The sequence below is a fragment of the Oryctolagus cuniculus genome, chromosome 16, assembly GCF_051225735.1.
Source record: "Oryctolagus cuniculus isolate XC-2025 breed Fujian yellow rabbit chromosome 16, ASM5122573v1, whole genome shotgun sequence".
Taxonomy (NCBI): Eukaryota; Metazoa; Chordata; class Mammalia; order Lagomorpha; family Leporidae; genus Oryctolagus; species Oryctolagus cuniculus.
The window spans coordinates 89,061,593-89,073,995 of record NC_142882.1 but is presented as its reverse complement, the minus strand read 5'-3'; the positions used below and the strand labels follow the sequence as shown (position 1 = coordinate 89,073,995).

General features: G+C 61.3%; 1 protein-coding gene across 2 annotated transcripts; it reads left to right on the top strand.

Annotated features, from left to right (window-relative positions):
• The first annotated feature begins 5,158 nt into the window (after nucleotides 1-5,158).
• On the top strand, nucleotides 5,159-11,163 carry CCDC201 (coiled-coil domain containing 201). 2 transcript variants are annotated; one of them, XR_016222833.1, is made up of 4 exons: nucleotides 5,159-5,514; nucleotides 6,055-6,244; nucleotides 8,620-9,027; nucleotides 9,850-11,163. XR_016222833.1 is itself a non-coding variant. In XM_089315892.1 (4 exons), exons 1-4 carry the CDS (start codon nucleotides 5,497-5,499, stop codon nucleotides 10,203-10,205), a joined length of 648 nt encoding a protein of 215 aa, XP_089172018.1. In that variant the 5' UTR covers nucleotides 5,196-5,496; the 3' UTR covers nucleotides 10,206-11,163. The 2 variants fall into 2 exon arrangements, 1 of the variants encoding a protein (XP_089172018.1); XM_089315892.1 differs by lacking the exon at nucleotides 6,055-6,244 and having other exon boundaries at nucleotides 5,196-5,514; nucleotides 9,850-9,932; nucleotides 10,067-11,163.
• Nucleotides 11,164-12,403: the final 1,240 nt, after the last annotated feature.

The window sequence follows — 12,403 nt, the reverse complement described above, 5'->3', positions numbered from 1 at the left end:
CCCAGCTTCTTGAATTTTTAAATATGTGTTTCCATTTTGTTTGAAAGGCAGCAAAAGAGAGAGATTCTCGTACGCTGGCTTACTTCCCAAATGCCCACAACATCAAGGCCGAGCCTGCTGAAGCCGGGAAATGAGAGCCCAGGTCTCTCCAGTGGGCGCCACCTCTGCTGCCCCCCAGGGTGTTAGCAGACACGGGTGTTAGCAGGACGCGGGATTGAAACAGAGCCAGGACTCCTGAAAGGGACCTGGGTGTCCTGAGTGGTGTCTCCAACCGCCACACCACACGCCCACCACAACCTTTTAGTTTAGATGCACATTTTTACATTTACATTTTCTGTTATAAATCAGCACTTCTATCTAGGTGCACGAACACTGAGTTCCAAGCGCAGTCCCTCGCTCCCGCCGTGTCCACACCTGCCTGCTTAGCACAGTGCGTGAAGCCATGGGGCCGGTGTTTTGGGACGCAGGGCCTGGGCAGTCACACGCTGGCCCGGCACTCAGCCAGCCCAGCCTGCTCCCCGGGGTCTGTTACCCTGCACGTAGCGGCGCTTCCTCCCGCAGAATCGATTCCCCAAATGTTTCCATTGCTTGCCTCATGGCAACAGCAAACCACACCGTGTGTGTCAACACTAACAGAACCCAGCCCTGCCTCCAGGCCCGTGTGGGCAGGCTGGCAACCGTCCATCTGCCCCGAGCCTCCCCCTGCCCCACAACGCCCACTCATTTCCCAGCTTCAACTCCTGCTGCCCTGTTAATTTGAAAAAGCCAGCATTACCTGTGTATCCCCAGGACCCCCTGTGTGGCCACGCCGTTCTCGGGGCCCGAGCTGCTGCCGGTCCATTGTCCCCATCCCTCAGCCCTTGGTCTCCTACCGACATCCCAGCAGCTCTGTCCTGGGACCCCCGCCTCCTGCAGCACCCCCCACAAAACTGCACTGCTTGTGCAGCGCGGGGACGGCGGCTGGCCCTGGTGAGGAGTGTGGTGGGAAGAGGGGGTGTCCGGCCGTCACTGGGCACCTGGCCTCGGAGGGCAGGTGGGAGTCCGTGTGAGAGGAGGGGACACCAGCCATTCACTTCCTGCCCAGAAGCTGGGATATGGGGAGAGAGAGGGGAGCAGGGGCTCTGGACACGACGCATGGGGGCTCAGACCCACTGGGGAGGCAGAGGACGCCGGTGCGAGGACACAGCAGGTGGAGCCCCCTCCCTTACAGAGCAGCAGGGAGGGGCCGCCGTGGGGACCCTGGCTCAGGCAGCCCCTCCCAGCACCAGCCACACACTCGGGTGGACACTGAGAGCCAGCCACCGTTGAGACAGCTGCAGGGCAGAAGGAGGGATGCTGGGGCCAGGCTGCCCCACGGGCAGACGGACAGGCAGTAAAGGCCTGCACAGGACTCGCTGGGCTGTCGCCACGAAGAGGCCTGCGTGTGTGCGTGCGCATGCTTGTGTGTGCATTTGTATGTGTGCGTGTGAAACCTGACCCCCCTCCAGCCTGGGGGCAGCAGCAGGGTCCAGCCATCCCAGGACACGGCAGGTGCCCCGAGCCCATCTGACAGGGACTGCCCAGTCAAGAGCTGAGAGCCCCCAGGTGCGGGGCTCAGGGGCTGGGGACGGCTTGGAGCCAGCATTTTATGAGCACGGGCGGTGTACTCCTCGGGCCAGGAGCAGCTGGGACAGTCCCCAGGGGCCTCCTCAGCGCCCCTGCTCTGCCCAGGGTCGTGCCCGTCCCTTCCTGCCTCACACAGGTATTTGCTCGCAAGTGGCCAGAGACGTGACGAGCTCCAGGCCGCAGGGCGCGCTCCAGGCCGCAGGGCTGCTGGGGTGCGGGAGAGGATTTCGGGGCCAGCCAAGGAACTCCCATGGGACCCACGTGGCGAAAGCCAGCCCTGGACCAGGGACCCGAGACAGAGCCTCTGCCTCCAGCCCTGGGAAGCCATCTGGTTCCCGAGGGCAGGAGCAGGCACGGCCTGGCCCTGGGGCCACCAGGCAGCGGCCGCTCTGCCCACTCACTGGCCCTTCCTGAGGCACCCAGAGCAAGCACAGTGCAAGCCCTCCACCCAGAGCTCCGTTAGCGGCTGGAAGGAAGGTGGTGGAGGCCGTGTCACGCGGGGCTGGCCTGCCCACCCGCGAATGCACCGCACGTGACCCCGGGCCTCAGTTTCTCTCCTAGCAGCGCTTGGCACAAGTGTGCACTGAACAGACGCCAGCTGTTTGCCTCCTGGGCCACACTGCGGGGCTCACTCCTCAGAGGCTGATGCAATCACCCGGGGCTCCCCTCACCCGCTGCCCCCCACTCTGCCCCCAGGCGGTGCGTCCCCCACTCGCCAGCAGCCGGAAGCTTGGGCAATCCCTGATCTGAAAACAGTATGAGGGGTCAAGGGCAGCGTCAGACTTTCAAAGGGAAAAAAACACTGCGATCCAGGAACCCTCAGAAGGGAAATCGTTTTTAACCTAGGGAAACACACACACGCGCGCGCACACACACACACACACACACGGTGTTCTGGCCGTGTTCAGGTCGACGCCAGAATGATGTAAACGCGTACAAAGGCCCGACCGACTGCCCTGGTCTCCCGGGCAGGTGAAGGTCATTGCTGTGCAAACTGCAGGAAAAGCACTCACGCCCACGCTGCCCGAGGCGGGAGGCACCCAGCCCTCGTCACGTCAACAAGCCCGGCTCTGAGCACAGTGGCAGTCGGAGGTGTCCAGGGGCCGGTGCCCCGAGACCAAGCTCAGACGGCCGCTTTCAGTCTCCGCGCTGGCCACCAAAGCTGGGCGACTCCAGTGTCCCTGCACTCAGGGTACAGCAGGCGTCCACCCGCCCCTCCATGCATGAGGTGCGTGCAGAAATCTGACCCCTGGGTGGACAAGACCCCCAGAGACTTGACGCACACACTCCACTCGGAGGCCACAGGCTCACCAAGCCCTCCGGTCCCAAAGTCACTCAAATCACCAGGGAATGGGCAGAGGATTGTGGGAAGCAGGTGCATTTGAAAGGAGGACAGAGCAGCCGTGGCTGCAGCTGGGAGCTAGGGTGGCCAAGAGAGAGGTGAGTGGCCCCAAGGTGGCCCAAGGGACCTTCCCACACAGTCCCCACTGCCCATGTGCAAACGGGGATCAGAGAGGGGACCACGCCCACCCAGGATGTCCCGGGCGTCGGGAAGCGGGGTCTGCTCTGGGAGCCCAGTGTCACTGGCTGAAGCAGATTCACCGGCTGCCGGAAATGGTGGAAGGCACCGCCCGAGGCTGGCCCTGTGAGGGGAGACAGGGTTGCCATCGGCAAGCGCCCTCGGTGTGCCAGTGAGGCCACCCTCGCCCCAGCCGCCTGTGTGGTCTCCCCAGCCGGTGCTGGGCCCAGCTCCTTCCTGAGTGCCACTCACGAGGGCTTCCACAGGTCTGCGTGTCTGCAGGCACCGACGACTGGCGGCCCCCAGCTCTCCAGGGCTCCAGGCAGGCAGCCACGGCCCCAACCCCAGCAGAGGGGTCTCAGCGCCCCCGTCACAGTGCGCTCACTGCACAGGGGTGCTGTCCCCAGCTCCCAGTGTGCCCCGGGAGCCCCCGCCATGCCTGGCTCTGCTGTCGGACCTGCCGCAGCACCGCCCTGGTTTTAGAGTCTGGACCTCCTTTGCACCTGCAAACTTCTCTTCCCCGTGACCGCAGACCCACAGGTGCGAGCGGCGAGGCCACCGTCCCGGGCCACGTGGCACTTGCCTTGGATGGCGGGGGCCATGTCACGGCACACCTGATGTCTCAGAGCACCTCGCTGGGCCCATGCCCATCACAGCAGGCGCCCAGTGCCTGGCTCACCCAGGACTTGGTCAACCCCCCCACTGCCTCCCCAGCTCCCCCTTGAATGGACTATGCCAAGTGAGTTTCAGTTTTTAGAATTTTTACTTACTCATCACATGTTTTCCTAGAAAAATCAGGAAGAGAACTTAGAATTTACCCATCATTGTGCCTGCCAGGTATCACCAATGTCACCATTTCTGTGTCTCTCTCCAGGCATGTGTGTGCATGCATGTACATGTGTGTGCACACGTATATGTGTCTGCTTTTTAAAGTGGATCCCCCATGTAGGCTTTCTCATTCCATGTGTCACCAACATCCCGCCTACAGTGTACACATTCACACGCGTACACGCACAGGTGTACATACATGCATGTGTGTGTTTGCACACACACTTTATCAGCTACAGATCTTTCCCTTAGATTCGTCCACACTGACTTCCTCTGTGTCCTTTTCCTGGAAGTGTGCACTAATTGGACCCGTAAAGATAACCCCTCTGGCTATCAGTAATGGCGCTAAGCACCAACCCCGGCACTACCCCCGACACTTGGCAGGTGGAATTGCTGGCTCGGTCACCCACACTTAAGCTCACAGCACATGAATGTCAACGTGCACCTGCCGCTGGGCAGCCCTGTACCACCAGGACAGGCAGGTGGGTCCCATGGAGGCCCCTGCTCTCTATGGTCAGGAACCTCAGCCTCTCTGGCCACCAATTGGTTCCTCAGAGCGGGCGTCAGGACGGTGCCATGGCACCTACCCCAGGTGTCAGCTCTGCACCTGCCCGTGGTCTGCGCCGTGCGTCCCTTGCCGAGGTCCCTGTGTGCACAGATGTCAGAGCTGGAGCAGCCCCCCAGCTGCCCGCACTGCACAGAGAAACCGGAGGGCCAGTGGCAAAATCCACCAAAGGCACATGGGGACTTAATGGAAGGTTAAGGAAAATAACTTATTAAACAGTATAAACGAGCAGGAAGGATACAGGGCAGTGACCTTGGTCAGATGGTCCTGGGTCCTGTCTCACTTCTGCTAGCCACCCCGGGCTGTTCTCCCCACCCCCAGGCGCCATCTCCCCGCACTGCCCCCCAGGTGCCGGGGGCCTGGGAGCAGGAGGGTCCTGCAGAGGAGCTGTGCAGATGGAATTAAAAGGTAAGTGTATCTTGGTAAAAATATTCTAAATCCACCCATCGTGATACACTGTTTCTGTGAACCCATGGGAGATACACTGTTTCTGTGAACCCATGGGAGACTGGGGCGTGTTTCTGAAAGCAAGCGAACACAGTGGCTGCTCCTGGTCCAGCCTCTGGCCTGGTTTTCAGGCCCCTCCCCCGAGGCACAGGTGTGCAGATACCCAGAGGGGGAGGAGATGGGTGTTAGCAGATGGCTTAGATGGGTGCCTGTTACCCACCTCTGCTCTGAGTCCATAGGGGGCCGGCAGCAGGGCGCCACCTGTCCCGCCAGGCCTCAGCCAGGCCTGACCTGCTGGAGGCCAGGGACGCACACAGGTGCACGCAGAAGGCACCAGCCAGGTGGAGGCCCCCAGCGCGAGTGAAGCCGGCCTGCCCTGCGCCTGCGCGGCCGCGTGCTCATTACATGAGCTCCAGCGCGGGTGAGCGAGCTCCTGCCTGGGCTGGACGTGCAGTGGGAGGGTCTCAGGGCAGGCACCACCACGCCACGAGTGCCCAACTCTCCGCGGAGGCCAGTCCTGCAGGGAAACGGGATGGAGCCTGGGGCGCAGGTATGGTGGAGGGGCTTTGACACGGGAGGACGAGGAGGCAGGGTCCCGCCAGTCCGCGGCTGACACAAGGCCGTGACCCTGCTCTGGCCACTCTGGGCAGGACCTGACTGTGCTGCCACCTGGGTCCTCCGTGATCTTGCCTAGGGTCCCCACAGGGCACTCCCACCAGCCAAGCCTGCTGTCATGTCCCCCTAACCTGGGCTGAGGTTTCAAGAATGCACCCCAGGCCTGGCCAGGCCCTCAGTGACAACTTAGTGGTGGGGGGACCCAGGTCCTGTCCTGGGACATGGGGCATTTCTGGGTCCATCCTGCGTCTGGAGTCTCGCAGTAGGAGCCTCCTGACCACAGCTCTCCCTCGGCCACGGCCAGGGGCAGGAGGGGCCCCAGAGCGGTGGTGACCTAGGGGAAGCCCCCCCAACACAGGCCATCCCAGGTGCAGGCCAGTCTGGTTGATTAGCACCTGCTGGGCGCCCCGAGGCCCGGACGGCCTGGAGGCTCTGATGGCAGGAGGCGGCACCTGGGTGATTCAACAATGTGCAGGTGCCTCGGGAAGTTCCTGGAAAATGGATCCAAAAGCTAAGCTGATTTCGGTGCAAACGACTCGGGTCCACGCAGAGGACTCCCTGCCGCCTTCGACCGCCTTAGAGCACAGGAAGAGACGGCAGCCTGGCTCTCCCCTCCCTGCCGCCGGGAGGTGAACGGGACTGGGGCTGCCGCTTGCCTTCCCTCGGTTTGTGTCTGGTGCAGCCAGAGTTTCCTGTTCTGTAAAAACACCGCACTTTGACAAATGGCCGTGTCCAGGAAACAGACCACGAGGGTGAGGGTGGGGGTTGTCTTCAGTCTTCTACAAAACGATGCCATGAACACACATTCTCCTAGGCAGAAACTTCTAGAAGCAGAGTTCCCGGTCAAATGCAGCACGCGGAACGCTGCCCGGTCGCCTCCCCACTGTGTCTAAAGCTCTTGTACTTGGGGTTTTTGTCTGCTGGACTAAACAGTGTGGGCTGGTTTCCTGCTGATCCATGCTTTCTCTCGGGGTGGAGTGGAGCAGGTGCGTGCTGAGGGGCCAGGCTCTGTGACCCACTGGGGCGTTGGTCCCCAGATAACAGGGATCCACCTCTTGTTGCCCTCGTGTGGAGTCGACATTGGTCTTTGAGTTTTCATGAGCGTTTCTTCCTTGCTCTTATCCTGCAGGAGTTTGTATTTACCCTGATTTTTCTCTTACAGCTTCTATGCTGGGAGTCCCAGGAAAGGCTTGATTAGGACAAGTGCTCAGGACCACCCTCCGCCTCCCCGTCCCACCCTTCTGTAGCTTTGCTTTCCCGTGTCGGTCCTTATTCCGCTTGGGATTTTCCTTGGCAGGTGATGTGCCACAGCAATCCAGGTCCGGTTCAGATTCCTTTACGTTTTTCTGGTAATCGATGAACTGTTAAAGAACACAGTCCTGATCGCCTGTGGCGTGTTCAGGCGCGAGGCAGGAGGCGGGGTCCTGAGCGCCACTCGCTTCCCAGATGGCCAGGACAGCAGGTGCTGGGAGACGGAAGCTCCCCGCCCCCCGTGAACGGTGGCAGGAACAAGGTTCAGCTCGTCCTGTCAGCTGCCCACATCTTGCAATGTTAACTCACCAGCAAAACACAAATCACGTGTTGACCCTGAGGCAGGCGACTTTATAAACGCCGCGTTCCCCATCACCGTCTGGGGCCATTCTGGCTGTGTGTACCTGGCCTCTCGCTCTCAGAGCCACCAGGATTTGGTGACGGGGCTCCCCACCGCCACAGACACCTCCCAGAGGCCACGCCTCCCGGCACCAGATTCCGTGAAGTGCCCACCCTCTTAAGACTTCACAGGGGGGTTAAGTCTGAACCCGTGAGGCCAGGGCACCCAGACCACGCCAAGGTACCCACACGCAATCACGATTCTTTCCTCACTTTTACAAATAGGTTAAAAGGAGCCTGTTAATAAGAAACTATATTACTTTGCAGTTTCTTTAAGATTTATATGTTTGAACGCAGGGTTAGATGGAGAGAAGGAGAAGGGGATGGGGGGGGAGGATGAGAGAGAGAATGAGAATATCTTCTATGCTCTGGTTCACTCCCCAGAGGCTACCAGGACCAGGGCTGGGTCAGGCCAAAGCCAGGAGCTTCACCTGGGTCTCCTATGTGGGTGCAGGGGCCCAAGCACTTGGGCCACCTTCCTCTGCTTTCCCAGGCCACAGCAGAGAGCTGGATTAGAAGTGGAGCAGCAGGGACTCGAACCCATGCCCATATGGGATGCTGGTGCTAGAGGCAGTGGCTTAACCCACTGCACCACAGCGCCGGCCCCTGCAGTTCCTTTTTGATAAAAGCCCCTGTCTCCAATGCCCACGTGTGTCCAGAACACAGAGGTAGTGACAGGCCATTCGGTACGAGCAGTGTTCCAGGGACACTGAGAGCACATGCCTCCCTTCTGAAAGCGTGTGGACAGGGCTGGGATCACCTGAATGGAGGCCGCACCCTGGACGAAGGCTTGGCTGGACGTCGTCCACGTGCAGCCACCAGCCCACCGTGGTCCCCCAGCCTACGCATGAAAAACTGCCGTGTCCAGCGGCCTTGCACCGTGAATTTGCACGTTAGGTTTCCATGTTAACTGCACATGTTAGGGTTACACGTTAACTTTCCATGTTAGATTCACATGTTAACTGCACGTGTTAGGTTTATGTCTTAACTATGTGTTAGGTTTACATGTTAACTTTGCTAGGTTTACATGTTAACTGCATGTTAGATTTATGTGTTAACTGTACATGTTAGGTTTAGATATTAACTTCTCATGCTAGGATTACATGCTAACTGTGCATGTTAGATTTACATGCTAACTGTCCGTGTTAGGGTTACATGTTAACTTTGCACATTAGGTCTATATGAAAATCAGCCAAGCTTGGATCCCACCTCACAAGCCTGTTTCTGGCCAGGGCTTGCTGCCCTGGTGGTGATGGTGGTGGCCTGGCTCTGGGGACATCGCGCCCTGGGGCTCCATGTTGGGGCCCCGGGCGGTCGTGCTGGGTCAGCTCCTGGCTGGGATGGTGGTCGCGTGCCCTCCGAGACCCAGGTCTCCTGCTTCCCCCTGCAGGTGCCGGCACTGAGCCCCTTCCCAGAGACGAGCCCCGCTGTGAGACGGCCGGTCACACACAGCACCCCCGCGGGGCCGGCACTGGGCTTCAGCCCCCCGGCCCCAGGAGGGGCGTCCTGCCTCACTGCGTCCCTTGAGGCCACACTCTCCTCCCAAGAGCTCGTGTCCCACCCAGCAGGGCTCATCCCTGCGACCACCGCCAGCAGGAGGCAGCTGTCCACCATCAGGGCATCCGGTCAGTCTTCGGCTCTCTCGGTCCCTGGGGAGGAACCACACACATCGGCCCCAGAGCCTCAGCAACAGCAAGGAGTCCCTCAAGCAAGGAGCGGGCTGGGGACCACGGGACTGCCTGGGATTCCTGACGCAGCCCCGAGGAAGAGACGAGACCCCCAGGCCCGGGCTGCTGCGGTACGTTCTGCCCCCAGCCCCCGCCCCAAACGCCGGAGCTCAGGGTCCCTGGGGGTGGTTAGGGGGCGACCCTGCCCCGGACAAGTGAGCTCAACACTTGCCTCCGGCCTCTTCTGTTTCCATGGCCCTGGGCTTCAGGAGGCAGCACCCCCACTCTGCAGGGGAGTCCTCCTGGGCTGACCCCGGCCCTTGGGCCATGGACGCCAGCACTGCCTGTCCCAAGGTGGCTCTGCCTGGACACGTTGCTGTGACCAGTGCTGCCTTCGGAGACCCCGCCCTCTCGTCACCGGCTGTGGGGCCTGGCTGCTTCTGGCCTCCGTAGTCAGCACACAGGGGCCTGGGGCCAGCTCCTTGGCAACCACCTCCCAGGGCACCTGAGCTGCACCTGGTGCTGCCGTCACTACTCCTGGGACCGCCCTGGGCTCTGAGGGGTCGGCGGGGACCTGGCCCCATGGCCCAGCACGGCCGCAGACAAGGCTAGCCCACCCGCACTCTGTGAGGCCTCTGAGTAGCCAGGAGCCAGGGAGTGGCCCGGCACTGCCGAGACCTCCCTCCTCCACCGGCTGGGGGTGCACCTGCTAGGATTGGAGGAGAAGCCCCTGGGAGCAGAGCAGGTGGGGAGCCCTGCAGCGGTTCTGTGCCCTCGTCCCTCTGCATGCCTGGAGGGAGCCCACGCCGCTAGCCAGGCCGCCTGCAGCACTGGAGGCCCCCAGCCTGGCGGGCGCATCTTCCCCTGGTGTCTGTGGCCCGGGCGCGGACGCCGGGCCTGGCGCCTCTGTTCAAGCCTGCCCGCGGTAACGCTGGGGCGCCTCTCCTGTGCAGATGGAGCGGGTGAGGCAGTGGGAGATCCGCCTGCTGCTGGACATCGAGGAGGCCGTGCAGCACGAGCTGGCCGTCCAGGAGGAGTGAGTGCCTGGCCCCAGGCCAGGGCGGGGCCCCACTCGGCTGTGCCCTCCTTGGGCTGGCCCCAGGCCCACGCCCCCTCGCCAGTGAGGTGTGGGAGGTGAGGCAGGGCCCTGCGTGTCGTCCTGTGCTCCAGGACGAGGCTGCTGGCCTGGATGGAGCCTGGTGCTCACCTCGGGGACATCGCCGCCGTCACGGCCTGGGTTTCCTTCCCTGAAGACAGACGCAACCCCTGCACGAGGACGGCCAGCTGTCCGGCTCCCGGGGTCCTCTGAGAGGGCAGGGAGCCGGAGCGTGGGCTGCTCTGGGCTCCGTTCCTTCAAACCCTCAGATCCTCGGGATTGGGGGGGTGGGGGGGGCTGTTGCAGAGAAGAAACACAAACCCCAGGGCACCGCAGCTGACCGGGCCTGGGACAGACGCTGCGCCCTGGGCTTTGTGCCGAGGGAGGGGCGTACAGGGCCCAGCTGCTGTGCCCAGCGTGGACTTGGAGCTGGGGCCTGGCTCCGTGACGGAAGTGAGGAAGAGGAGACGGCCTCCTGGAGCCCCAGCGTCCACAACACGAGCGTCGCCTCCCGCTTGTTCTTGTGAGGATCCCATCGCCCCTGCTCACCGAAAGGGCTGCCATTTGCTTTCTGCGCATGAGAGAGTGAGGTTCCAGGCCGGGCTGGCTGCTTCCTGCCACCCCGCTCCGTGTGTCTGCACGTGGGCTGGCTCCTCTAGGGCACAGGGTCAAGGCCAATGGCAGAGTGGAGTCATAGCGCAACCCCACGGGAAACCTCAGCCTGGACTGAGAAACAGGCGCCAAGTCCCTCTGCGCAGGTCCCAGCCCAGGAGGCCCTCTCTGGGGAAGCCCCCACCCCCTCCACACGGTGCCAGCCAGGGGCAGTGGCCAGCAAGACCGCGTCCCCAGGGCTGAGCCTCCGGCTGGCGGCTCCAGACACCACAGATGTCCCTCCAGTGCCCAGGCTGTGCCCGCTGTGTCGTGGGAACCCTCACAGCTCCAAGTTCTCCCTGCACAAACAGGTGTCCAACTAACTGTTCACTTTCTTCTCTTTTGTAACAGTTATGAATTGTCGAGTTATAAAACTGATGTATTAAAATGGTAAATTTGCTTTTCAAATGAGATTTAAAGTATAAAGAAGCAGAAAAACTGTAAGTGCACAACAGAGGTGCAGCTTCAGAGTAATTCTTCCCAATCCTTGTTAACAATAAAACTTCTCATGAGAACTGTTTCCAAAAGTCTGCGTTCAACGCCAAGTGATTCAGACCGGCTGTCAGGTGAGTTCCGGCCCTAGCTCGCTTCCCAAGGATGAAATTCAAATGCAGAGTGAGTCCAGCGAGGAAGAAAAATGAGGCAGGCATTTGGGGAAACGTGTCCTGGAAGGACTGGGGCTCTCGGGCGCTTGGAGGGAGGTGTCAGGTGCACAGGAGAACTTAGCCCGCCGCACCGCGACGCGAGCTGATCACCACCTGCTTGTCCGACTGAAGCACACGTGGCTGTGCCAGCGCTCTGGGCCGTCTCACAAATGACACCACGCAGCGGGGGGGCGCGTCCTGTCCCTGTGCAGGTGCCGACGGGAAACAGGCTCAGGATGGCAGAGGGCCGTGCAGCGTAGTGGTGGGCCGAGGCCCTGTTCCCCGTCGGCTGCCAGTCTCCGAGCCAGAGGCGAGTTTACCGGGATGTTCAGGAAGCCCCCAGGGCTGCCGCGGTGAGCGCAGGAGGCGCCCGTGAGCTCCCTGCAGCTTCGTGCGGATCCCGGGGGCGTCTCCTAAAGGCGGGCGTGGACATGCGCGTGCTCAGTCAGCTGTCCCCTCCTGAATGGCTCTGCAGAGCAGCCGTCCGTCTTGTGGTTGGCCATGTTTGCTTCTCTAGTTAAATTCCGCTTGTGTGCCTTTGGCTTTTTTCCTCTGGCTGGGGGGTGGGGGGGAGTGTCTGCATCATAAAGATTTAAAAACCCTTTAACTAGAAACTGACTTGAAGTCAGGAGGCACTTAGCGAAGTGTGCTTCCCACCTGCCGGGGCCGACCTCACGCGTGGACTTGGTGTGGCCGTGGACCCAGTGGCTGGCGAGTGCCCCGTGAGGATGCTTTGTAGCTGGGACTCGGGTTTGCAAAGTGCTCTGGGGGCTGTGATGAGCCTGCGCCACAGGCTAGGCCCCTGCAGCCAGCTGACGTCCACGAGAGCGGAGACCGAGTCCCCAGGAAGGGGAGTTTCTGCCCTGGATGCCGCGAGCCACTTCCTTAAGATAAGGTGTGGGTGTGCGTGTGTCTCGCTCTTGCCCACTGCTGCCCTGAGACCCAGGCAAGCACACACATGCACACACACAATTGGTTCTGTGCCCCTGGAGAACTGAGACAGCATCCAGGGAAAACCACGCTGCCCACTTCTCAATAGAAACATCAGGCCCGGCCCTCGCCACTCCGCTAACCCCAGCGAGGTCACTGCCAACTTTCAAAGGACAATAACTTGTC

Excerpts from the sequence above, each read along its gene's own strand:
- CCDC201 (XM_089315892.1), top strand. Across the intron at positions 9,028-9,849 it reads CCCAGGCCCGGGCTGCTGCG|ATGGAGCGGGTGAGGCAGTG; the intron begins GTACGTTCTGCC and ends TCTCCTGTGCAG. Across the intron at positions 9,933-10,066 it reads GAGCTGGCCGTCCAGGAGGA|GACGAGGCTGCTGGCCTGGA; the intron begins GTGAGTGCCTGG and ends CCTGTGCTCCAG.